At 50.3% G+C, this 25723-nt stretch overlaps 10 protein-coding genes across 10 annotated transcripts; 4 read left to right on the forward strand and 6 right to left on the reverse strand.

The window, feature by feature from the left end:
* Positions 1-818: 818 nt before the first annotated feature.
* On the reverse strand, positions 819-4741 carry SET1 (Histone-lysine N-methyltransferase, H3 lysine-4 specific; the record flags this gene model as incomplete). The annotated part of the gene is made up of 3 exons (XM_014691269.1): positions 819-922; positions 997-3991; positions 4076-4741. The coding sequence occupies 3 exons, from the start codon at positions 4739-4741 to the stop codon at positions 819-821; spliced, it is 3765 nt and encodes a 1254-aa protein (XP_014546755.1).
* Positions 4742-5878: 1137 nt separating this feature from the next.
* On the reverse strand, positions 5879-7277 carry G6M90_00g095760 (uncharacterized protein; the record flags this gene model as incomplete). The annotated part of the gene is made up of 2 exons (XM_014691268.1): positions 5879-6960; positions 7028-7277. The coding sequence occupies 2 exons, from the start codon at positions 7275-7277 to the stop codon at positions 5879-5881; spliced, it is 1332 nt and encodes a 443-aa protein (XP_014546754.1).
* Positions 7278-8059: 782 nt separating this feature from the next.
* Positions 8060-8637, forward strand: TPM2 (Tropomyosin-2; the record flags this gene model as incomplete). Its single annotated transcript, XM_014691267.1, has 2 exons — positions 8060-8361; positions 8475-8637. 2 exons carry the CDS (start codon positions 8060-8062, stop codon positions 8635-8637), a joined length of 465 nt encoding a protein of 154 aa, XP_014546753.1.
* Positions 8638-8924: 287 nt separating this feature from the next.
* G6M90_00g095780 (uncharacterized protein) lies at positions 8925-9664 on the reverse strand (the record flags this gene model as incomplete). The annotated part of the gene is made up of 2 exons (XM_014691266.1): positions 8925-9377; positions 9452-9664. 2 exons carry the CDS (start codon positions 9662-9664, stop codon positions 8925-8927), a joined length of 666 nt encoding a protein of 221 aa, XP_014546752.1.
* A 435-nt stretch (positions 9665-10099) lies between these two features.
* Positions 10100-11021, forward strand: G6M90_00g095790 (uncharacterized protein; the record flags this gene model as incomplete). Its single annotated transcript, XM_014691265.1, has 2 exons — positions 10100-10826; positions 10882-11021. The coding sequence occupies 2 exons, from the start codon at positions 10100-10102 to the stop codon at positions 11019-11021; spliced, it is 867 nt and encodes a 288-aa protein (XP_014546751.1).
* Positions 11022-11397: 376 nt separating this feature from the next.
* On the reverse strand, positions 11398-11900 carry rmt-1 (Multifunctional methyltransferase subunit trm112; the record flags this gene model as incomplete). The annotated part of the gene is made up of 2 exons (XM_066131500.1): positions 11398-11595; positions 11715-11900. 2 exons carry the CDS (start codon positions 11898-11900, stop codon positions 11398-11400), a joined length of 384 nt encoding a protein of 127 aa, XP_065987707.1.
* Positions 11901-12341: 441 nt separating this feature from the next.
* Positions 12342-13388, reverse strand: cpr2 (Peptidyl-prolyl cis-trans isomerase B; the record flags this gene model as incomplete). The annotated part of the gene is made up of 4 exons (XM_014691263.1): positions 12342-12538; positions 12641-12792; positions 12860-12986; positions 13064-13388. The coding sequence occupies 4 exons, from the start codon at positions 13386-13388 to the stop codon at positions 12342-12344; spliced, it is 801 nt and encodes a 266-aa protein (XP_014546749.1).
* Positions 13389-14662: 1274 nt separating this feature from the next.
* SWS2 (37S ribosomal protein SWS2) lies at positions 14663-15174 on the forward strand (the record flags this gene model as incomplete). The annotated part of the gene is made up of 3 exons (XM_066131501.1): positions 14663-14665; positions 14734-14778; positions 14863-15174. The coding sequence occupies 3 exons, from the start codon at positions 14663-14665 to the stop codon at positions 15172-15174; spliced, it is 360 nt and encodes a 119-aa protein (XP_065987782.1).
* Positions 15175-18131: 2957 nt separating this feature from the next.
* On the forward strand, positions 18132-20943 carry rga8 (Rho-GTPase-activating protein 8; the record flags this gene model as incomplete). Its single annotated transcript, XM_014691262.1, has 4 exons — positions 18132-18177; positions 18268-18449; positions 18558-20007; positions 20096-20943. The coding sequence occupies 4 exons, from the start codon at positions 18132-18134 to the stop codon at positions 20941-20943; spliced, it is 2526 nt and encodes an 841-aa protein (XP_014546748.1).
* A 571-nt stretch (positions 20944-21514) lies between these two features.
* On the reverse strand, positions 21515-25238 carry apl5 (AP-3 complex subunit delta; the record flags this gene model as incomplete). Its single annotated transcript, XM_014691261.2, has 7 exons — positions 21515-23718; positions 23787-24015; positions 24072-24455; positions 24554-24750; positions 24830-24948; positions 25046-25121; positions 25217-25238. 7 exons carry the CDS (start codon positions 25236-25238, stop codon positions 21515-21517), a joined length of 3231 nt encoding a protein of 1076 aa, XP_014546747.2.
* Between the last annotated feature and the right edge of the window lie 485 nt (positions 25239-25723).

Consider the following 25723-nt stretch of genomic DNA (forward strand, 5'->3'; position numbering starts at 1 on the left):
TATCTTCTACGACGTTTATCCTGTCGAAGGAGCTTCATTTAGGCACGTATATCACAGTTGTTCTTACTAGCACACCACATCACTTCCACATACAATGATGATACGTTTAAAGGCGCGAAAAAAGTGTGTCAGCTTGCTCTATTTTTGGGGGTTATTCAGTAACCTCAATGTGTCAAGTGTTGCAGTATGTACAGACAGTTGCGATGTCAAGTCGTCAATATGAGGTGATGACGGTTTTCGGGGGCAGAGAAGGGGGATCAAAAAGTACATGGCCGGTTGAAACGCCGCGTCAAGACAACACCATGGGCCTGAAATCGGCGCCGTTGTTGAAAAAAAAGAAAAAAGAACCAAGCAGCCTTCCCCTGATTTCCTGCTGACGTCGGGAAACGAGTAAAGAAAAAACAAGTCAAAACCATGAGGGCTAACTTACTCCCCTAACCGCACCAATGATGCAAATATGCCTTCTTTCCGTTGACAATGTCCGCCTAACGCCACACAGCCATAATCCAAAAACATAGATGGATTGCTCTTTCGTTCTTGCGTCGACCCTTTTCTCTTCCGCATTTCTCTCGAGTCAATTCCATATAGTTCTGACTATATGAGAGAGTGATGTTGGAATGTGGTCCAAGCCTGCAAAAAAAGAAAAGAACAGAAAAGAAAATTGAAAGCTTGTATTATGATAGGGAGATTTATACAAGAATGGACCAGAAACGGAACTCTGGCTCCCATTCTAGGTAGGTTCGGAAGTTGCCAAGCTTGGGTCGTGATAAGAATGTGCGAGAGTTTCGGTATTAGTAGGGGAAGGCAATTTTCGAGGCTCAATTAAGAAAGCCCTTGCAGGCTGCGGTACCGCAGAGGCATGGAATACGGTCCAAGCTGCCAATTTCTCGCTCGAATTTGTAGTCGTAGGTCAATTCCTCATCTGTAAACATCATGTCAGCCAGGTGGTTCTACTCTAAACTCAGGCCACCTTACTCTCCAAAGAAAGTTACTCACTCATTGCAATGTCACGGAGGGCATATATGACAATTCTCTTGCTGCCTTCGACTTTGATAATCTTGGCTGTACAATTCGGCATGCAGCTGTGATTAATGAATCGTGCAATGCCCCCCTTCTTGGTTGCATCAATGACAGTATCGTCATCAATGCGGAAAAGGTAGCTACTCCCAATACCGCTCTTGAGATAACGGTTCTCTCGAATTTCCGCGATTTGTTGACGGACTTCCTCACCAACGTACTCGATAATCATGTCGTCCTTGTTGATATTTTCCATGGCATAAAGACCCCAATTATGGATAGCAGATCGAGCAAACTTGACGGGCTTCTTCCGCTTCTTAAGCTGGTTGAATTTGAAGACATCAGAGTCCTGCCCAAGCGTCTTCTTTTGGTCATTCAGATCGGCAACATAACGACGGTTTGTAGCCCGATTGGCGCGTGAGTTGCCCTTGGCGATCTTCTCGGCTGCGATCTTGGCTGCTTCAGATGCGGCATGGACACTGTCTTTGCCGTTCCTCTTGGACCGTGCCTGGCGTTCTTCTCTAGCCTTCTGCACTTTGATATGATGTGGCAGGTATTTCGATTTCTCAGAGTTAAGGATTTTCTTGACTCCTTCTGTACGCGCACAGCCGGTGGAATTTGGAACGTAGTATCCTCCAATAGACACCTGGTGGTTGGAAGAGCTGCTCGTCGAGTTCAGTTCTCTGACACGGTTGCGCTTCCATAACCAAAGCTCTGCGTTTCCAACATCGGCAACGCTAAACTTCTTTTGCAGCTTAGCTAAATCAGGCTTGTCTTTAATGCCAAGAGCCAAGTTTTGCAAAGCAGCAATGTCGGGTTTGAAATCGTCGTGCAGTATGAGAGCGGCGGTGAGCGGTGTGGTAGAAAATAGTCGCTCATCATATTTGTCAATAGGTGCATCAGCTTGAGGAATGCTCTCCTCCTCCACCTTGGCTGGCAAAGAGAGCTCCTCGTCGCCTTCATCGCCAAGCTCCGCCTCTTGCTGCTGCTTCAGAGCTTCCTGCTCCTCTAAGAGTTGCTTCTTGGTTTTTTTCTTCGGCTTTACTGCCTTCTTCTTTACACCTTTCAAAGTTTGAGGTACGGGTGTCTCCGGTCTGGACACACCACTGTCAAGGTCAGCCAACAGATCAACATCAGCACCAATGTCTGTAGATGCCCCGCGTCCGTCAATATCCGTGTCGATGCGGCTAATTTTGACACCATATAGTTCTTCATCGGACTTCTTTTGTCGCTTAAAAGCCTTCTCAATGGAAGCTTCCAACTTCCTTTTCTTCAACGATGACCGATCTAAGATGGCCAGGCTAGATTCTGTCATAGAGTCGTCGTCTCCACCGCGACCCCAAGAGCCAAATTCGTCATCCGTACTCATGCGACTCCGAGGTCGCGATTCAGGCTCTTCGGTGTCACGAGCAGCCAGCGCTCTAGTGTCAGTATCATCGTCGGACTCAAAGTCGCTGTCCAGACTCTTGAAACGATGGTGCAAGGAACGGAAAGCACTTCTCCCGGCAGACTGGCGCTTCCGTGAAAAGGGATCAACAAACATATTTCGGTGGCTACCCTTAGCCTTGACTTTTCGTATTCGGGGCAGTGCTTTTGCCTCAAGCCGTCCGGTTCGCCGTTCAATTGGATCCGCTCCTGAATTCGGTGTCCCAATCCTCGGGCTATTGCTATCGTTGTCTTCATCGTCATCAATCTGGTCCAAGTTGAATTTTCGTCTCTTAGCGACATGGTTGGATGGATTGAGGAAGTCAGAGAGGCATGGTGCAGCCACCTGTGTTCGAATATGCCGTATCAGGTGCTCCGTCATTTCTCGTCGAACCGCCTCCACGGCCTCGAAGACAGGATCAAAGTTCTTAGCTCTCTGTTTCTTTTCTTCTTCGAGGTCTGCTTCCTCTTCTCGCCGACGTCGTTTCGTTTCCTCATGCCGTCGCCGTGCTGACAACTCTTGGTCCCGTTCCCTATCTCTCGGGGGTGGAGGAGAAGGACTGCGTCTGCGTTCAGCGTCCGCACCACGAGTTGGTCTTGGCAAGCAAAGCTGCATCGCCATATCATAGTTGAAGAATTCGGTATGATTGACGGCTCGGTAGCACCGTTCTGCTTCTGACTTGCCCGTAAACGAGTTTCGAAAGACAACGTAGAAGCCGGTACGGTCGAGACGAATTTCTTCAAACCCATAATTCTTTAATCGTTTCTTCATGTGCGGGACGATACTAGGCAATATCGGCACATCATCAGAAGAGATGAAAATATAGGGGTCATTCGCCAATTGATGGGAGATATTCTGCGGCTCAATAGGTACCTGTGGCCTGGCAGGCGGCGTTGCACTAGGTTGTGGTGGTGCTGTCGTCGGCGTTGGCCACGGCCCAGTTGGTCCTTTGGGTGCTGTCGGGGGGGGTCGCACGAAAGGCACCGCTGGTGCTGAAGATTTTGGACCTGTTGGAGGTGCTTTAGAAGCGGCCTGCTCCCTAGCTAACTTCTCCTTGTTATACTTTTCTCTCTCTCGTTTGAGATGTTCTTCAAGCATTCGTCGGCTCTTACGTCCCTCTGGATCATAGTCAACCTTGACCATATCCGCATCGATTTTGATACCAGGTGTCCGCACGGCACGGCGAGCGGCATCAACTGCGGAGACGGCCGCTCGCCCTGAGCGCTTAGAATCACGATAGCGAATGGTCGCAAAACCAAGGTAGCTGCCTGTATCAGGATGCATTTTATTGCTGCTTTCCGCAATTTCTCCAAATGTTGCAAAGACAGCCGTCACTTTGTTGAAGGGAATCAGGGGGTTGTACCGTGTCACCACGATCTGCGTCGGCGGGCCAGGCCCGATGGATGTCTTTACATCATACGGGTAGGGTTTGAGATTCTCTGGCGCAGGGCGCAATCGAGCTTTTGGTAGATAATAGTCGGTATTAATGTAGCCAAGCCGGCCCCCAGCCTTTTGCAAACGCGGGTCGGAAGGGGGAGCGTCATCGTTCTATCCAAGAAAGTTAGCCTACATTTACTGTGCCCGAAAGTGACGCCCCCCCTTTCACCCATGAGAATATTTAGTTATACATACCAATCCGAATTCTGTATATGTCGGTTTGGAACTCTTGCCAGCTCCTTTATTCCGTACTCGATCGAGGATCGGATCATATGTACATATCAGGCCTTTGACAGATGGAAATGGATCTCGGGCCGACGGGCGATCAATATGTTGGGTACCGAATGAGTTCAGACCATCATGGCCTTGAGCAAGGCCTGCGGTATGAGTTTGTCCCGAGCCATGGTCGGCTGCCTCCAGTGGAGGCATATCTGGCTTTGAAGATGGGGGGACAGGTGAGTAGGACGATGAGTCCCGCGCGGTGAGAGGCGTCGTTCTTGCAGATATGTGAGATGAGGCCGTCGTTGTGGTTTGCCTTTGTGAGGCACTAAAAATAGAGGACGCAGAGCTCGTGTGCGAGCTGGCAGATCCAACAGTACTGGGTATATCTCCCAGAGGAGTGTCGTGATCGTCGTTTTGTGAGTGGGGGGCATCCGAAGGGATATTAGATTGTGACAGCCGAGCAAAACCGGTTGCATTCGAAGGCACCGCGCCGGCAGCGGGATCTGAAGATGGATCGCTGCCTTGAATGCTATTGCGCCGTGATCGCTCGCGATCTGCCCGGCCTTGGGCTTCTGCTCTCACCTTTGGAGCGTTTGGAAAGAACTGCGCGAAACTCACGCCTGGAGGCGGCCGAGTCATCGTGTCGATGCGCTCCTGTTATCTTTTGCACCGCAACCTGCTCATCATATCTCGCGTTTGGTTCTAGGCCATTCACGGGACAAACGATTGTGGTGGGCGATGGTCTTCACACGCAGGCCGTACGCGCTTCGCCGAGCCCACGCGACCGGAGGACAAGAGGGCGGGCAGCGGTGGGAAGGCGGGTAGATCCTCATTCACTGGCAGAGCAAGAACAGTCGCGCCAATGGAAAAGTGATGAGAGGGCGAAGCAAACGTATGCGATCGTAGTGCAATATGTGCCGCAGCAAAAGATCAAGATGTGAAGCGTGCACGTGTGAAAAATAGAAGGGACAGGACGGTGAGAGGTTCGACATAGATTGACACTTTCTTTCAGGGATGGCAGAACTGAATCCTTGTTGGTCCAGCCACAGGCTGGCAACATTACGGAGGCTCAGGAAGTACCGAGAACCTTTGTGCGCTCTCGGCGTGGCTTTGCCGGAAATACTATTTATCCGGAGTTAGTCGCTGCATTGGCCACTCTAGAATTCTGGCCGGCAGAGGCTAGCCCCCCCCAAAAAAAAGTTTATTCTGTACCTGCAGGCTGCTTCACAATCAAACCAAATTTCCCACGCCCAGAAATGCCAATTTTAATCAAATTCGTTGAAAATAAAGGGGTTTTAGGTGCAATGCTGAAATCTACAGCAATGTCTGTCAGCGGAAACTACGATTTATGGAGTGATAGCAGCTATGCACACGGTTCAACTCGAGGTAAAAAGCATGTCTGCACATCTTTGGGAAGATGAATTAGCCTATCGCGAGATGTCCCATAATGTACTGTAATTTATTAGTATATATTTACCCCGAGGCAAATATACCTTGCCAAAAACTGTGTGTACGCTCTGATATGTCGAATTTGTCGGGGTAGCGCTGTGAACAAGGGCCGACAGCTACCACGACTCCCATTTGAAGATAGTACGCTTGTTTTTTTCTTCCGTTTGGGCGGCAAGAGAAAAGGGAAATGGTAAAGCTAAATTCTGGCAGGCGCTTGAGAAGCTGGCCTGGTGGTGTCACAGTTATTGCCAAGTTGTTCATACGTGAAGGTCTCAGATAATGCTATACCCTAAACTCCAACGTTTTTAAGATTCATTACACAGGGAATCAAATCGTCAGCTTGAATTCAAACTCATCTTCCTCATCATCGGATGGCAAAAATGGCCTTTGCAGCGGTGGCAAGTCCCCTTCGTCCCCGTCATCGAAGATTGACATAAATTGTGGCCTTGATGATTCCGTGTTGCATGAAGTGGCTCGACAAATTCGAGCTGGGGTAATAGTCATCTGGGAATCAGGGTCCTGTGGGACAGTAGGCTTAGGCTGTTGTCTCTGCCTGATGGACTGACTATTGCCATGGGAATGCACCATGGAAGAAGCCGAACGCCCTTTATTGTATCCTAGGGTTGTTCGTGAAGCGGCCTCGCCCGTTGAGTTTCCACTCGAACTTGGCTTGGTGATGACTGGTCTAGCAGGCCTGGTTACTGAAATTATCCCCGATAATGGCCTCCGCGTTGTAGAACTGCTTGAGGCAGGACGTGGGACATTGCCATTCTGCTTGTCTGAACGCACAGCCAACATTGAGGCAGCTCGTCGCGCAGAGATAGAGGCAGGCTGTAATTGGGAACTTTTAGTTCTGGCCCTCCTCGATGATAAATCAGTCGCTGGTTTGACTCTATCGCTTGAAACCGTAGTTGGGATTTGATTATCCTCAATATCCTCCGGGCTCCAACCTATAGCATTGACCTCTTGAGCATTTCGTTCCTCGGCCTTTTGCAATACTGTTTCCATCTCCTTGTTGAATTTCTTTTCCATGAGGGAAACCCCGTTTTCATCAATAGGATTATGGAAGTGCTGGTAATACCCCTTAAGAAGATTTCCTTTCTTTAAACCATTGAAGGTGAGGCCGCCTGGAGGCAGCACATCAGACTCATATGGCAGAGGGGTTGGCCTCGGGGGAGCATATTCAGGCTCCGGAATCTCGTTACCATCGGCATCGTCATGTTTGTCATGCTCAATATTCAGCTTGATTGGTTGAGGATTCACCGGTTTCTGCTTGGTCTTCTGTCCACTGCTTTGCCTCGTCTGTGTCTTTTCGATTTCCCGAACAATATCCTTGACCCCAGTCGTCTGGCCTGTTCTGGCTTTCGCATTTGTAGTCTTGTTTCCTAGTGGCGCACGAGTACGATTATCTGTTTGGCAGAGATTAGCAAGCCGTATGGGGGATTCTTTTATTGAAGTGAATATAGGAACACGCACCCATCGGAGTTAACATTGTCTGGCGTTGGCCCGTCATTTTCCCCGTCATCAACCTATCCTTTCCTCCCAACTTGGCACCACCACCGAAGGCGGTTTTATCCGCAAATGCCATGGGCGCATTCTCATCGCCTCGCCCGAAGTTGCCGGGCGTCTTGGGATATCTGGCTCCTGGTGTTTTCGGCTGTTGTTTTGTTGGGCCTTGGTGGTGACTATGCACCAAATTCTCTTGGTCGCGATGTGCCGCCAACATGGTGGTTCCGCGGTGCCGAATATCAATAAGTCTGTAGATAACCTGTTATGAAGAGTGAAAGACTACGGGCAAGGACGCGATGATGCGTATTCAATCCCATCAACAATAGGGGCTGATTAGACAATCTCGTAGTTCTATCATCTTAATTGTTTGGGCCCCGTCCGGGAATCCAAGCTCCTGTTGATTAGCCTGGTCGCAAATAATGGTTGACCGGACAACAGGCTGTTGCCAGCACCCAAATTCCAAGCCAGCTAGCGCACCGTACTCCAGATGTCACGTAATACTTCGGCAGTCCGATTTGTACACTTGAGCGTGTGGGCCGCTGGCTGTGGCACGTTGTACCACTGGACCGAACCGTTGACTGGACATTGGACGCGTTCACTGCTCAAGCCACAGCGGCCGACAGGGGAGGTACAAGCATCGTTGGAGGGGCATGCGGCCAGCTCTTGCGACTCCTTACTCCGTAGTTGGAACCCCATTTGCTCATCCCTTTTCTTTGATCTTGACCCAATCATCCAACCTGGCTGCATCGTCAATCCTCCACAAACCGGTATTCATCTCCAACTGAAATTCTACCTACCCGAGCTCGATTTCATAATACTTCCCGAAAATGGATCGCATTAAGGAGGTTCGTCTTTTCATATTGTTCTTCCTGTCTGTTCAGACAGCGTCCCTCTCTGTTTGTACCCCACTCAACACAGTGTTGTGTAGAGGGGTAGAAGGCTTGGTTGTCCGACAAGGCGAACGACGCATCGTGACTGATGATGGTCACAATCTAGAAAATGAACTCCCTCCGCCTCGAGGCTGATGAGGCTGCCGCGAAGGTGCAAGAACTTCAGGCCAAAGTCAAGGCTCTTGAGCAGGAGAACTTGGCCAAGGAACAGGAGATCACCTCTCTACAGCACAAGAACAACTTGCTAGAGGGCGAGGTGGAGAAGCTTGAAACCGCCACGAAGGACTTCAAAAAAGCCGCTGATGAAGGCCAACAACACGGCACCCAGAACGAGACGCTGCAGCGACGACTCCAGCTGCTTGAGGAGGAAGCCGAAGATGCCGACAAGACTTTGCGGGAAGCGAACGAGAAGTATGGAACATATCTCGACCCTTGCCTCCTTTTCCGCTTTCCCGGCGGCTGAGATGCTTCGCCGCTTCTTAGTAAAGCCAAGTCTGATGCTAACCATTATCCAAATATATTAGGCTTCGACAGACCGATGTCAAGGCTGGACACTTCGAGCGCAAGGTGCAGGCTCTCGAACAAGAACGAGACCAATGGGAGCAGAAGTACGAGGAGATGGCGAAGAAGCACTCGACCCTGCAGAAGGAATTGGAGGAGCTTCAAAACGAGATTGGCAACATCTAACTTTACAAGTTTGTAGAGAAATCAACCACCCATTTACTGCAACGTGGTTGTTCCGAGTTTAGCCAGGACGACCTAGGCGAAGCAAGGCCCCAGAGGTTATCGATGTGATTATTTTTGACGCGAGTATTTTCTTTTGTTGCGAGAAAAGCGAATCACCTAGCAGCAGTATATACCATCTCTTCTAGTAATTGGAGCTGCCTCAATCCATGGGGTATCTATTCTCCCATAATATTTAAATAGCTTCCTTCATCTGCTTCACAGTGCCCGTTTTGCTGCTCTGGTTTCTTCTACTCTCTCCGTGACTTGCTTTTTGCTTTTTGCTTTCTATCTGTCAGCTGTCGTTCGATCTTTGATTCGTACCGGAACTTCTTCTTCTTCTTCTTCTGCCATGATGGTTTCTTCTTATCCTTGGCCTCGGCTTCTTTCTTTTCTGCTTCCTCCCGTTTTCGGCGTGCTTCTTCCTCAGCCTCATCATCGATTTCATCTGGTCTGCTTAATCCATCTCGTGAGACCGAAACTGATTCAACCTTGACAGTAGTATACCTGTCCTCATCAATGTATTCTTCCTCGTGATCGATAAGGTCCAAGTCTGGCTTGTCCGGGAAACCATCCCATTCGTCCACATCCTCCCCAGATTCTTCTCCCTCATCGATCTGCGAAGATACAGCCCCAGACTCACGAAGTATTCTGTTCACAGCCTCGACATGTTCAGCAACTTCTCGCCGTCTGTCTTCTCGTATCTATGGAAGCAACTGGATTAGTGCCTTCGCAAAGACAATGCACTGCCCATCGAGGCTCGTCAGCAACTGCGCACCTGTTTCCGCGTTTCCAATTTTTCCTGGCGAGCCCTCTTGGCAGCCTCTTCTTGCGCATGCTTTATTCTGTGCTGCTTGCGCTTGTGAAAACCCGTAAGATATTCTGTGCGGGCGTCGTCGTCGAACGAGATCTCTTCAATAGTCGACGTAGTTTTCCGTTTCTTGCTTGGGGGTGGAAGAATGCTCTTTTTCGGTCTCGGTCTGGCGAACATTTTGGCAATTGGAAATCTTCCAATCCGGAATAAAGCAGCTGTGTTGCTAATATGATACAAAGAATGTCGGATTGTTGCATATGGTCAAGTAATTTTTTTTTTTACATCAAGTAGCACCTCGACGCTCCCATAGCAAACAGGGTCCACTAGCAGCCCACTGTGACCCTTGTACTTAACAAAAGGTTCTGGAGACCGGCCCTTCCATGTTACCAGTTGACCCCAATGACCTTACGTAATGCACTGGATTTCCAGTACCATCACGGTCGCAGGGCAGGCGGCTGCGTGTCCGTCATAGTAACGAAGCAGCTTGACACAGCTCATTGACGATACGACAAGGGCCCAGTCGCGCATCGCTATAGTCACCATGCGTTTCCAGATTCTCGCCAGTGCCTTAGTGTTACCGGGAGCAGCGTTTGCTTTCTTAGATTCTTCACCATGGGTGCTGTTTTCGAGTTCAAAGTGAGCCTGCGCGCGCATCATCCTTCAGCTGACGACGGCTTGACTGACAATTCTATTAGGATTTCGCAACCACCCAACACCAAACAGATTCAGACGAGTTCCGAAGTAATAAAATTCACCAAAAATGTACTCGATGAATGTCTTACCGACCGATACCTGATCGTGACTCAACCCGGTATCAATGCTGCGGATCTTACCCAGAACGATTGCTTGATGCCCCATGTCTGCAAGACTGTCGAAGCTTCTCGGGTCAAGGGAAAGTATACCGTGGCCGAGGTTATCGGAGACGTTACAGAAGCCAAATTTGATGAGTACATCAAGTTAGCATGCAGGAAGAAGGGAAAGACTGCCCATGTGAAGTCAGTTCAGCTGGGCTCGCTATCACCAGCTGCCAGGACTCAGGATCTCGTCAGCAATGGTACGTCGGTTCTCAAGGAAGACGAGGCCACACACATGTGGATTCTCACTGATGGAGTTGCAGATGTATCCCTTACTGCTGAGCTGGAAGCAGTCACAGCCGCTGACAGCTACACCGTCCTGCTCTACGCGACCCCCCGGGAACCGCTGTACGAGTCGGATTTCATCGAGCCAGTGCATATGGGTATGAAGCGAGACGCGGGTAGCGCTCCCCTGCCCCAGCAAAACAACGAAACAGAATTCAACAAGTTGCCCCTGTTTGAGAAGTATCAGTTTTTCACTCCTGGTAAGCCATTGCTGCTACTCGTGTACGATAAAGCTCTCCTGACTAATGACGCTAGGCATCTTCATGGGCCTTGTTGTCGCCATTGTTCTTCTTTCCATTCTCGGAGCTGGTATCAGAGGTCTTGCCAGTCTCGAGGTCTCGTATGGTGCTTTCGACAAGGAGATGGGTCCCGCAGCTCAGAAGAAGCAGCAGTAATGTGTCGAGGCGGTGCCATCATGTTTTGTACGTTGTTGAACCGAGTTGTTCTGTAGCATATACATATCAAATACGGAGTTTAAAGGCTGTTTTACTGAGGAATGCTACCGGCTTGTGGCGTGAAATCTTGCCGTTGTTAAACGCTGCAGGATGTCACTCGAGTAGAGTTTAGTTTATACATTGTATGGTTAAAGAGCCCAGAAATTGCTTTTCCTGTTGCGGCAAAAAATATTTCATTCACCCAAGCAATTCCGCGAACAGACGTGTGTAAAACTCCCCCTGCGCCGTCCCAATAATTCTCTTTGAACAGCCCCTGATTCCACCCTATACCGTCAACCCCAACCTTCCTACCTCTAGTCTGCTTCCAGTCTCGCATCTAAACCATATGACTTGGCAGCAAAAAGTTGGCAATGCCCTCCTTCACGGCGTACTCGTGTCCACAATTAGCGCACACCAACTTCCCCTCTGACATTTGCGTCTCCAGCAGCAAGTGGTGCAAATCTTTCAACGTCTTCTCATCAGCCTGTAGCTCCTCCGCGGTGGGAGGCTGTTCGGGAAGGGCAGGGAAGCCAAGCTGTCACTTCAGTCAATAAAACTCACCCCCCATCCACCACTCACAACCCAAGTCTCACGACGGCCAGCCGAGACGAAAATACCCCACAGCAGCTGTCTAAAAAAGAAAGGGCAACGTACTTCTGATGACGTAGTTCGCAATGCGGCCCAGTCGAGTCTGGGCAGCACATTGATAATCATATCGGGGTTGAGTTCGATTTCATCCTGAACGAGTTCAGCGTCCTTGGGGTGCAGAGGATATGAGTCGGAGGAGCTTTTGCATGCCTTGGCGGCGCATGTCAGGAAGTTGAGGCTGAGGACTTTCATTTTCAAGTCCCGTGTAAATGGGTGACTGACGGCGTTCGTTTTTGTTTCCAACGTATCCGTTTTCCGGTATTCAAAATCTTCAGAAAGGGTGCGTGTCAACGTCGTGCCTCAAGATGAACTTACAACTTTTTTTTTCTAGCAATTGCAGATTCGGCTGCTGCTGTAAAAGTGGCCCCACGTGACAGGGATTGGGGGGGGTTGGTGGTGTGCGCTTGATACGTGACATAATTTATCACACATTGGACATCTTTCCAGTATGCTCTGCTTCAACAACTAATTGTAGCTCAATCGGATTTCGGTTCTTTAATCCACCATATGTTTGGCTCATGTTAAGAAATTAATGACAGTTGGTCCGTAAGCCAATTTGAGAATCCTCGCATTACTACATGTTCTACATGCTACCCAGTTCACGAGACGACGAGACGGGAAAGCTTGAATATATTAAGCAGTCAGCTTTTCCGTGTAACCTCCGTTGGAAGATTTACGAAGGCGGATGTAGAACACTGCAGCAACCACCACAAACCCAAACAATCCCACCTTCTGCAAGAGTGACCATCCTTCAGAGGGGCTGTCTCCCACGATACCTTCGTTTTCGACGGGCGCTACGCCGTCGGCCCAGCCAGCCGAGCCGTGGAGGCCTGATTATTTCCGCACATATCAGCACCGGCTACGGGCGAATTGAGGATAGTTTGGTTTTGTGAAGCTTCGATACGAAGGATCTTAGAGGTCAACGTGAATACCTTCAGACGGGACCTCAATCTCGCCGCTCTTGGCGATCTTTACAGTCTTAACCGGCTTGTCGCCTGCCTCGGTCGCGGCATTCTCAATCTTCTTGACGATATCGTAGCCCTCAAGCACCTCGCCGAAAACGACGTGTCGGCCATCGAGCCAACTATGGAATTGATTAGTTCTTTGTTCGTCCTGCCAATGAATGGCGAATATCAGAAATGCCTGCTTACGAGGTGACGACGGTGGTGATGAAGAATTGAGAGCCGTTGGTGTCGGGGCCAGCGTTAGCCATGGAGAGGAGACCCTCCTTGGTATGCTTGAGCTTGAAGTTCTCGTCCTTGAACTTTGCGCCATAGACTGCGAGGGAGTTGCGAGTTAGTCAATTGATCAAGTCATGGAGCTGTATCGGATTTGTAATGGCCGAGAATACTCACTAGACTTGCCACCAGTGCCGTCACCCTTGGTAAAGTCACCACCCTGGATCATGAACTGCTTGATAACACGGTGGAACGTAGAATCCTGGTAGCCAAATCCCTTTTCCCCAGTAGCCAAGGCACGGAAGTTCTCAGCCGTCTTAGGGACAGTCTTTCCGTACAATCCCATGACAATACGACCCAATGGCTCGCCACCATGCTCAATATCGAAGTAGACCTTGTGGGTGATCTTGGGGCCTTTTGCCGCCTCGGCGGTCTGGGAGAAAAAGACCAGGCCGACTCCAATGAGGAGGGCAAAGGAGACGAGACGCCTCAGGTTAAACATATTGTGTGTAAAAAGCCAACCTCTGCAGTCGAAGGGAGAAAAGACAGGTGAGGCAAAAAAGATGCGGGTGTATCTCTCAGTATGCTGTTGAACAATTCAAATATCAGCGTATACTGCGTAGTGGTTGGGTACCTACTTATATGTCTTGCCGTGGGATGTAGAGGAAAGGATGATGAGGGAGAGGAAGGCTGGAAGGCTGGACTGAGGGACACCTAAGCTCTAAGCTTGACGAGTGCGTTTCAAGATCCCCCGCCGAAGCAGCGTGGGGAGGTCCATGCATAGGAGGCCCACAGCACTGCGACTACGGTTCAGGTCTCAAGTCCGAGTTGCGTTAGCGAAAACAGCAGGTGGCGTTGCACGGTCTGGCACGGAGTACATACGTGGTTACTTCTACGGTCGCACATCAGCGAAGCTCCGGAGAATCCCCCGCCAAACACGATCAGACCAGACTCTACAAGAATCGCAAAATCCACTACAAGGCAACAAATAGCAGTATTCTCAATTTATAGCGCTTTATATTAAAAAATTAATAGTAAATATAGTTGCTAACAGCACGCAGTAAATATGTATTATTATTATTTACTCTTTACTATAGTAAATTTTAGCTTCCCCAAGTGCTGCTAAAAGTGCCGGCTTTTTTGAACCTACCAGTTAACCTTTGGCAGCACTACGCTGGAGGCTTACAGTAGGACCGACCAGTTGACGTCAATTCGATCTGCTGAACGCTGCTGGGGTCGGCAAGGCAACATTCTAACTAGTCAAGTCGTTGCGACATATTCGTCCCCTCTCAATTAGGTTATATACACTCGGTGTTAATCTTGACTCGGAAATTTCGTGGCAAACCAGATGCAACACGCCTGTACATCTCGCTCCGCCCAAGGTTACTTTGAGCCCTCAAGCCAAAGTCTCTAGGTATTTAGATGGGCACCTTCCATTACTATACAATTAGTATTTAAGGTCAATTGAATCAAGTGATAACACTGCTCATTTAGCAATGTCCATGACTTTCAGTGTCAGTAGACCAGCATCATTGAAGCTCTGGGGCTTCGTTGAGTTTCAGCTTACAAGTACTTAAGTAAGCACGACAGTGTCTGACCGTCGCCTAGCATCGAAACGGGGGAGGGCCACCCTGGATGCAGGTTTAACCGCACCTTCTCCGGAACTTCACACCAGCTTCGTTTTTATGTCCCGACCTACTCAGGATAGTCGTTGGTCATCAGGACAACGCCTTGGCTTCGCATCTCTGCCGTCAATCCTGCTCAGCAACTGTCAAAATGGTATTATAAACTCCCAATTCTCAAATTACAATAATATCCAGCGTTGACAATTCTCACCTTTCACTTAGGTGTTCATACTCGGCGTCAATTTCAATGATGGAAAGCTCGTCAAGGTAAGAATACCAAAGCAGGCGCCATTTATGCGCTGCTTGAAAGGAGGACAAGAGCGCTGACAATGTACGGAATTGCTGCTACAGAAAGCTCTCGAATCATTCTATGCTCTAGGATCAACGACATCCTCCCGCATCATGGCCAAATACTCGATCCACAAGCTCGCAAAAGTCGGATCCCTTACCCCCCGAACAGTTACGTCCCTGACAGCCGAATTATCACAAATGACGATTGAAACCGACGCAAGGCGGATAGTACAAGACAATATCAGAAGATTAAAAGACATTGGGTCATATCGCGGTCGACGGCATGCCATGGGCCTGCCGGTGCGCGGTCAGCGAACACGCACGCAGACGGCCACGGCCAACAAGCTCAATAGAGTTGATCGCAGATCATAAGTCCTCTGCAGCACGTAACCGACTTTCTCAACTACATTTGGACATGTAGGGCTCGAATATCTACAACTATTGAGATACAAGGCGAGCTCATGACAAGGCGGACGCCACACCTGCATGCGGCATCAAATCAACAAGAAAATCCCTACGCAGCAAGCACTTTCTGGAGGAAAGTTAAGACTGAAATCAGGGTCCACATCCATGAAAGCCATGATCTGTTGCACAGAAGTGTTTATATAATAATTTGTATGATTAAGTGAGCGAAAAAGACGGCATCGAGGTCTGATTTCAAAAAGTACACAGACCCCTCGTTATGTACAAAGAATAAACGATTTTCTACCTGTGTAAATCGATAGCAGGCTGGTCAGGGTCATCTTCCACCATGGGCGCGTTTTCTACCTTCATGCACGCAGATACGGCATCGACTTCTTGCCACACGCCAGGCACGCTGTGACCAACAATTTAGGCGGCATCACGGTAACTGATGCTGTCCCTCAATAAGGCAGCACTCACGCCGGGATACTTTGCTATGTCTTCAAATGCCTTGGACGTAGAGTCGGTGCTACCAAAGTCGGTTCCAATTATCAATGTGGTCACAGCCAATGCAATTGCCGATTTCCATGATATGTTCGACACCTCGATCCAAAGTTGCGTTGGCAGCATCATTCTCAGGCAGGCCATTCCCCTGACCAGTATCTACGCACAAGATGAAGCCGGGCTTAAAATTGGCTATAACAACAGAGTTTCACTCCTTGGTCAGCTCGAGAGATGCTGTCCTTGACGTTGCGAGGGTGCGAGCAGATGCTGTAAGCAGAGCTGTGGGAAATGATCGTGGGTGCGACACTGCTCCGTCGATGCATCGTAGAAAACAACATGAGTTACTCCTTCACGGGCAGGTACAATACATAGTGGGCATGCGCGGAGTATCCTTAACCGCAAGGAAGGCAAAGAAAGAAAAGACGACTGGTGGTTTTGTTATTTGAGAATAGCCGAGTGAAAGTTGAGCCGCCATGTGCTGAATGATCGTCGATGCCGATTAGCGTCAAGGACATTTGGAGCGGGCATGCTTTGTCAGAGCTAGAGGACTCGGTTGAAGGGCTTGATCCGAATCTTCACGTGCTCGAATGTTCCAGGAAAACACAATTGCTCTGTATGTTCCAGCGCCAGGCGGAGAGAGAACGATGAAAACGGGCAGCGTCTATTACTATACGGCTATTTGGTCAGCTTGTCTACATAACGTTAATAGTTGCCATCGCACACCCGCCAGCTATCACGGTGAATGCCAATGCGCGGCGTCTCTTACGTCACACGAAAAGAGCAGCAGCAGGCTTAGACCGGCTAAATTCTCCTTGCACGGCTGGGTGCTCAAGCTCCTTTTTCAACCAGTGACCTCAAACCACCCTGTACCTTTGTAGGCCAAGGCTCCCGTTTTGTGTCTTGTGGGCACATGTCTAGGGAGCACAGAGAAACGAGACGTCAGGGCTGGTTGAGGGACGTCACACGGATTGTCTCGAGTGCTCGGTTACAGAGCGCCTAGGTACTTGGGTCCTTGGATGCACCAGTTGGCCCGTCCAGAACCTGGTGATGATGATGCAGCATTGATTGTTCAAGAGCGTCAGGCCGTCGTTTTCTTTTGTCACCTCGTTGGGTCCGTGGTCCGTGTCCGTGTTACTCGGGCCGTTCGCGCCCTACCCGCGAAGATGCCCAAAAACGAGGCAATTGCCAATCAATTCGCCCGCCCGGTCTTGTGATTGACATCTGGAGGTTGTGAACATCTCGCACTGCATTTCGGTGTGTGGTCACGGACTCATAGCCCATGCCAAGGACCCCGACCGTTGAATCTGCCCACTGCCGCCTGCTTGTTCACCTTAAGTACCAACATTGGGGAGCTGGGGCAAGTTATTTAGGTTGTACCTAGGTACTCCGTACTTGATGTCCGTACCTGGCCCTGTCGGCACTTCAACAGTGGGCGCCAAAGTCACCGCCAGTTCCATTAATGTCGCCTGGTTCATCCGAAGACCCCTGGCTATCAGCCACCATCGGCCGGTCAACGGTCACCTCGGGGCCCAACTTGAGAGAATACTCCGTACGTACGGTCCGTATTGCAGAGTGCGCCTGGCATTTTGTTGCTACTGAACACCGGCGCCAGCCACATTCATCAACGTGGGAACCACACGTGCATCCACATGCCAGTCTGTGGAGGCTCTGCTCAGCTCAGTAGGTCGCGCACACGCAACATTTTTGGACCAGAGGTTAACAACATTGAATTGATGGCACACTTGCAGGTGTGGGCCCTCGCCAACTGGCCGTGAACAATGACCAGCCCCTGAGGCAATCCCCTGCTGGTCTGGTCTTTTCTCAACTGTGCCTAGTGGCCAGCGACGGGTCTGGGGTCCAACGACAAAGCTAGCCGCAGCTGAGCAGCTCCCGATGTCCTAGCTGGCCATTCACACTCGGGTCCAGTGCTGCCGTGTGGGCTCCAGCCTTCTCTAGCTCTATTCATCATCTCCATCTGCAATCTCCAACTCCGTCCGCCGTGCACTCTTCACTCCTATCCACATTCTGCAGACGCTCTTTGTAACCTCTGTCCTTAACTTGCGCCGGTTGGACTGCTGTATGCGTGCTTAAACCCATTTTAAACCCCATTCCTTATCTTCAAAGTCGCCCTTCTTCATTAGAACTTGTTTCATTACCGTCCGATCTTGACGCCGCCCTACCACCGCCAGCTTGCCCAGAGTTCGACTAGCCGACGACGTCAACGTTTCGAACCCGGTTACCTTGCTAGCCCAGAACTCGCCGGTATCTTGATCTGAGCAGAGCATCCTCTTCATACCATTGACGTTCGATCGAACAGGCAGAGTTGGCCATTGCCTTACACTATTTCGCCCCCTGGTGGCTTTTCTTGAATAGTTCGCGCCTGGTATTCCGTTGTGTGTCTGGCCCAGCTGAGTACGAGAAAAATGCCGGGCTTTGCAGACTCGTTCTGGTCGAGCGACTATGCCGCAGGTACGTTGAGAAGGATCCTAAATAAATGCCAAGGGGTCAGAAGTCTCATTGCGACCTGCATTGCCCAATGATCTAACGCGTAAACCATAGGACTCGGCGTCCTGTTTGGCAAGCTCCAGCAAGGTGTAATGGAGAATCGCCAGGTCCTCACAATAGCCCGTTTGCGCGCCGAAGCCGAAGAGACTTACGGTCAGCGTCTCTCGGATATCACGCCATCTGCAGACAGGGTCAACGGCGGTTTCTCAAGAGATGACGGTGCTACTGTACGAAAGGTTAGTTTTTTCCCTTCTTTCTCGATATTGTCTTGCATTTACTGCCTAGGTAACCCAACCCACATCAACGTTCCGACCAGCTACTTACAGCAGGCTTTTACTATATAGGCTTATGATGGAATGCGAGCAGAGATGCAAGACGCCGCACGGAGTCATCAACGAATCGCTCAAAATATCCGAGACTTGGTTATAAATCCATTCTCCCGCTGGTGTGATGCCCACGAAGCCCGTGTACAGGATTCGCAAGACGAACTACAGAGCCATGTTAAGGCGCATGACCGCCAATCCGATGCAGTTCGCAAGTTGCGATCAAATTACTTCAATAAGTGCCGTTTGGTCGAGGATCTAGAGGAGGAGAACAAGCTTGGATTTCAAGACCCAGAAACCAGCCCGAAGTCGAACCAACCAAACATTCCCGAGATTAAAGTCCAGCCTCTCAAAGAAGAGGAGGATCCCGATGATGACGAATTGTACGAAATCGGTGACGATGTCTATCAACCCGAGCAGCTGAAAAAGATCCTCTCAAATATGCTTTCCACCATCAAGATGGGCGAGACCAAGGTTCCCATTCTTGGCACATACTTGAATACATCAGCCGGTTCTGACATTGTCGAGTATCTCCAACGCAGCATGGGCATTTCGAGTGTGAGCTACGCCGAGCGAATTGGCCAGGATCTCGTTACAAACGGCTTCTTGCGCCTTATCGGTAATGTTGGCAGCACATTTGCCAACAGCTCCAAAATGTTCTACCAATGGCGACCAAAGGCATTCAAGTGCGCCGGACTGCCCGAGAAAAAGTTGAATAGAACCTTTTCACTCCCCGCCACGGGATCCGATGGAGGGTCAGACTCGCCTGTTGTTGGAACAGTCAGTGAGTATCTGGCCAATTGGAATGTACTCGGGACTAGGGATCCAAATGAGACACCCTCCATGCGTCTGCAGCGCGAGGCTCGAGAAGCCGATGACAAGTATAAAGCTGGTGTTCGCAAGCTTGACGAATTGCGCTGTGGGCTCGAGGAAGCCATTTTCCTCCATCTGAAGTTCCTCGAACGATGTGAGCTCGACCGACTCAAGGCTATCAAGACAGTCATCCTCGATTTCTCCGGGAGCATTGGTAATGTCATTCCTAGCTTACAGTCGACCGTGGACAAAATGGTCTTATTCCAGGAGACTGTGCAGCCCGCCGGTGATCTACGTTATTTGTTGGAGAATTATCGCACGGGAAGCTTTGCCCCGAGAGTCGTGGTGTATGAGAATTACTATAACAGGGTTGACGAGCAGACATTCGGTGTTGACCTCGAGGCTCGTGCAAGAGCTGACAAGAAGCGCGTGCCCGTCATTGTGACAACGATTTTGACCTATCTGGATCATCATTACCCAGACCTGGAAGGGGATGAGGCTCGCCGAGGAGTTTGGCTAGTTGATGTCCCTCTCGCACAAATCCATAAACTTCGGGCCAAGGTCAATAATGGCAAGACCATCTCGTCAGACGTTTTTGATGAGTTCGATGTCCCTACTGTAGCAGGACTCCTGAAACTGTATCTATTGGAACTCCCTGGTAAGCCTTTTCTGCAAAATCTCACCTCCTAAGAGACCTTGCCTCCCCCGCTCTTTCTTCTTCGTGACCGCTAACATTGCGATTTCAGATTCACTAGTTAGCGCCCACGTCTACGAAATCATCCGCACGATTTATACAACGCCCACGGCAGACGGTTCGGAAGCATCCCGCGTTGCCGTTCTCCAGCAGACATTGTCACAGCTGCGCCTGACCAACATCGCGACTCTCGACGCCTGCATGAATCATTTTACTCGCTTGATCGACCTGACATCTGCGGATGAAGAATACGTTGCGTCGTTGGCTGCGTCGTTAGCCTCTTCCATTCTCAGACCACGAACCGAAACCTCGCTTACGCTTGAAGAGAAGCATGCATCTCGACTGGTACGGGATTTATTTGCGCACAAAGACCCAATTTTCAGTGAACTTAAACGCATGTCCACATTGAGTCATTCCGCATCTGTGGGAAGCAGTCGACCTCGGGCTGTAAGCACTGATGAGAGTAATAGAAAAGCTCTCATGGAGGAACGCAATCGTGCTTTGGTAGAAAAGGCGACCGCCTCGCGAAGTCGAGCAACCAGTCCAGCACCAGGCCCCCGTGGCCACCGGCGCGATAGGAGCAGTGGAGGACCGGACACTCGGTTCCCCATCCAGACCAGCCCAACAACGGACCGGAATCGTGTCAGTTTGGGCGGCATTGAAGGCCGGTTAAAGAGATCCTCTTTGGATGTGCCTGCGCTCGACGGCGGACCACCTTCTGATGGAGTAAATGGATCGCCTCAGGGTAAAAGTACCGACAGCGATGGCAGCGACAAGCGTGATAGCGGTAGCCGCGCCGGAACCAAGTTTATTGGCGGGAAGAGAGTGCCGGGGACCCCTCCCCAAGAGAGCACACCCTCGAGGGGAGTAACACTAGAGGACAAACCCATGGATGACTAGTAATCCAACCATGGAAAGATACCCCTTTGTGTGTTTGTTGATGGAGGTTTTAACAGAGCTGGTTAGTTGGATGTTTGGGAGTTTTTTTCTTTCTTCTCTTGTTTTCAACCAGGATTAGCAGGGAAAAGGACATGTATGAGGATGAGCGTCGAGTACGTATGTAGACACTGTTGGTTGGGTTATCATGGCTGCCACGTTACTCTTCTTTCTTTTGTACTATTGCATAGTATCGACACAGTGCGTACGGGTCTTACGGAGCTATGAGATATGGTCAAGTTGAACTGTGCATTGTATCCGCGCGGTAGCGTTGTGTAAGGTGCTGGAAGGAGTATATAAAATAAAATAACCGGTACATATTATGACCCCTCGCCTTTTTGGCCAATCCACCGACACCTTGCCGCCGCGTGTGAATGGAAAAGCGGCAGCAGGTTGCTCAAGGCTGCCGACAGCACAAATAAAACAAAGAGTGCTGGGTGCACATTTTTCAAATTCCCACGTGTATGAATGCTATGCTAATCTGTTCATGCCGAGACGAAGAAGGCCCAAACGAAACCCTCAGCCTCTAGCACAGCTAACTCAAGTCCTCAATCTCAGCCATCTTCTTCTTCTTGACAGTCTTTTTCTTCTTCTTCGGCAAGACGACATCATCAGCTGTGACGCCAGCACCGCTACCCGCCGCAGCCGTATCTGCCATCGAAGCAGTCTCTGCCATCGAAGACGTTCCCACACCCTCAGGCTCTTGGCCAGGTGTCTGATCCGGTTCCTGTGCCGGGTTGACCTTCTTCTTCTTCTTTTTCTTGGGCTTCACTTCCCCATCAGGGCCGAGTGCCCCCTCTGCCGTCTTCTTCACCGTCCTCTTCTTTTTGACAATGGTACCTTGGGCATCGACCCCGTGGGCGACTTGGATACGCTCGTTGGCGCGTTGCATTTCCAGTCGCAGCCTTTCCACTTCCTTTATGGCTTGCTGCATCTCTGCTTCCTCGCGTTGCTTCCGCTCGTAGTCGAACCCGTTGGCCGGAGCGCCCTCGAGACTGAAAGAGCCAATGTGGCTCGAATCCACTTGCAGCAGAGAGTGTTTGGCTTTCTTGCTCTTCGCCTTTGTGAGGATATCAGAGTTGTTTCCAGAGTCGTGTTGCCGGATGCTATCGCCATCACTGCCCTCGAGAGTCTCGTCGCTAGCAATGACAATCTTTTGCCGTGGCTTAGCCTGCGACCTGGGCCCTGCGTGGGCGGTCGGGGTCGCCATATTGTCACGATCAAGTTGAATAATGGGTATAGAGTCAATATCGAGATCTGGTCCGTTGCTGGTCTGGAGGATATTGTGTATCGGGGTAGATTCTCGGGTTATCTCGTCGCTGGGTAAGTAGTATGGATCGTCCTTGTTACGTTCAAGGCGCTCTGCCTTGCGCCGTGCGATGATATCGGCATCGAGATAGCTCTCTTCACTTGCCGGCTGCTGATATGACCCTATCGTTTCATCGATCGGATCTGCGAGTCTGCTGATTGCGGGAGCTGAGGATGAAATGGCAGTGGGGGCCGGCCGTTGGCTGTAGTAGACTTCAAATTCATCCGACTCATCGGCATCAAGAGCCACGAGATCTGCAGGAGACAGCAGATTGGTCAGGTTAGAGTGAATGGGCTCGTCAAGGTCTATTCCTTCGGCCATTGGTACGTTGCGCTGCGCTCCCTGAGCAACGGAATTGAGTTCTGAACCTTTGAACAGCGATGGGATTGCCTGGGTGAGAAGAAGAGGAGAGTCTTGAAACGCCTCGTCCGTTGATGCAGGTTGCCCGGAAACAGCCTCAGCAGTAAGTTTTAACAACTCTACAAACTCGACTGCTCGCTCTTGCACCTCAAGATTTGGATGCAGTGCCAACGGCTCCGCCACGTGCAGGATTCTAGCAATGAGGAGTGATATCCGTGATTTCCACTCAGCAGTCCACGGTCGTGTTTCGTCACCTGCAATGGTGGCGAAGATCTTGGCAACCGCGAGAAGCGACGTAGCGCAAACTTCGGGTCTTGCAGCACGAGGAATGAGCTGAAGTAAACTGTTCAATGTTCCATCAGGGTCTTGCAACAGGATGGCATATTCTCCCAGGAGCCAAGCAACCGAACTCAAGACTCCAGATGTGACCTTGTGGCCAGTGGGAGTGTCTGCGTTAAGTTGAGCTACGATGGTAAAGCCAGCGCTCACTGCAGTAGATCTCATAGCTCGAACTTTGACTGCGACGTTTCGCAACTCATCCCCTATTCTCCCTGAGACATCCATCGAAGATAGTGACGATAAGGGAGTACTCTCCGAGTCGAGCTGTCTTGGGACAGGTGCCATGCGAACGAGCTGAGTCAATACATCGATATACCAGTCAAAATCCAAGACATTAGAGTAGTTGTCCTTTGAACATATAAACAGTATTCTTCTGATGATGTCGATCATGTAATCTTCAGGCAGTGGCGGTGCTTGTTTTTCAACTTTTGTAGGCTCAGTGATGGCCACGTGAGCTTCATCATTAGAGTCCGAGCCAGAACCGAATGAAGGAATTCCTGGTTGACTTCTCTCCTTTGTTGGAGCCGAAGATTTGAGTTGCTTCATCAATCGGCTAACAACCGGTATCAAGTTGTCGCTAGTAACAATGCCTTGAACCAGGTCCAGTGCTTGTATTCTAATGGTGATATCTGAACTGTCAAGACAATCCAGAATGACGTCGTCCTGTTCCGCCACTAGGTGAGGGTGCGTGGCAACAATCTTGTTGAATGCCAGCAATGCCACGTATTTGACTACCGAAGATTATCATATTAGTCAAGTGCTGGACAATATTTGTTCGCAAAGTAGACCTCAGACTCACGATTTGGATCACCATTAATCATGACCATCCCTCGCAGCTTCTTGACGCAGAGCGTCGCAATCTCATCCGTATCTGCAGTGTCATCTGTACTTCCAAGAATACCGCCTTGGATAATTCCGTTTATACACTCGTAGAGCAGAGACATGGCAGGTGTCGTCGCTATTATATTTGTCAAGGGTGGCAACAACTTTCGAACCAGTCGGGGTTCGAGAGGTGTCAGAGTAGCAAACTAGCGAAGGGTAAGCATGTCAAAGACAAAATCCAATGTTGTGCGCCTAAACATACCAGCTTGATGAGCTTGATGGCCATCCAATTATTTCCTCCATCAACAAGGAGCTCGAACAATCGGGGGGCAAGTGGGAGAAAGTCGTGGGGTCTCCGCCACCCCAACTCGCATACCACGTTCACGATGGCCGCCGTTACGCTTGGGTCCTCATTAGGGTCCAACAATCGTTCCTTGATTTTGGGCCACGCCGCTCTCAGGGCTTCTGGATACACAAGCGCCAACCGATATAGCGTGACCAGCGTCTTCTTTCTGATATTAGAATGGCTGTGCCCCAGCCGAGGGAGGAGATCGGAGAGGGTTGAGAGGGCCAGGGATGGCGTAATGACGTGCGGAAGTGTAGCGATAGGGAGAGAAATAACTGTTTGAGTAGACGACCCGATGTCCTATGCCATATGAGCCCAGGTTAGTCGTTATTCAAATGGGCTGTTGGCGCGAGCTAGCAGCTTGCAAAATGTAGAGTTTTGTTTGGAAAGAGGTATACCTTTTTCAACAAGTTGGTGGCCAGCATGAGAACCTCGGTATCCGGTCGAAAGCTCTGTACTGCTCCCAAATATCCCACTCGCTTCTGGTGGTATTTGGGGGATGACATGACCTCCAGAACATGGAATGACGCCCAAGACATGTCGTAGCCTAGCATCTCGAGGTAGACGAGCTTTAGAAGAGCTGTCGCTTTGACGTCTAGCCAAGAGAAAGTCACATAATCAGCACACATTATACAGGGTATATGATGAGTCGATCTCTTGGATAAATAACCTACCCATATCCGGGCTGCGAACTTCGGCCCGGCAATCTTTGAGGTTCTTTTGAATGAAGTCTTTGCCGGCCCCCTTGTTGGTTCGGAGGCCCCGAATGAGGTCGTAGAGCGATTTTTCGAACCTGCTCAGCTCCGGTCAGCTTCTGGTTCAACATGTTGCCTCTACCCACGCGTGGTGAGTGACGGAGTTGTCGTCGGGGTTTTGTAGATTCGCCATACATTGTCGCGAGCTCGAATTGCCCCGCGCCTGGGGCGACGAGAGCTTCGTTGTAGATGCGATGCTCTGTGTAATGCCCTAAGCCGTGGTTAGATCCGTCGCGGAGTAGTCGACCGATTCATCATGCGTCGGCGGCCGGTGTTGTCCTTGTTGAAGTGGGTAGATGCGTGCACAAGTGTCATCAATGACCGACATCTAGGTGACGGTCTCGTGCGGGTGGGAGCCTTTCGAGGTGGAGATTAAACGACCGGACTCCGGATGCAGGCCCTACTCTGCTTTGGAGCCTCTGGGATATGAAGGACAAGGTTGTGTGGATGTCGTAATGTGGCTGTCAGGTAATTCAGTGAGTGCACCGGGATTTGGTCGATGCATGGGGATTCAGGATGTCACATGTGCAAGTGTCGAGTCTGGTACTTCTTGACTCGAGGCTTCAGGTCCCTTCAGGAGCCCTAAATGGCAGCTAGCGGGCAAACGAGCATTAAAGCCGCCTGAGCCCGGCAGTCTACAGCGGCACCTGGGGCTCCCAGTTTTGACATACTACTAGCCTGGGTACTGGTTGGCAACCCACCAATGCCCGACCGCCAATTGACCAGACGTCAATCCACGATCCATCCATCTAGTCTGCTTCTAAGCCTTAATTTTCCGCGTCCAGATATTGTGCCAACCACGGCATCCTTCCG

The sequence above is a fragment of the Metarhizium brunneum genome, chromosome 6 (assembly GCF_013426205.1).
Source record: "Metarhizium brunneum chromosome 6, complete sequence".
NCBI lineage: Eukaryota > Fungi > Ascomycota > Sordariomycetes > Hypocreales > Clavicipitaceae > Metarhizium > Metarhizium brunneum.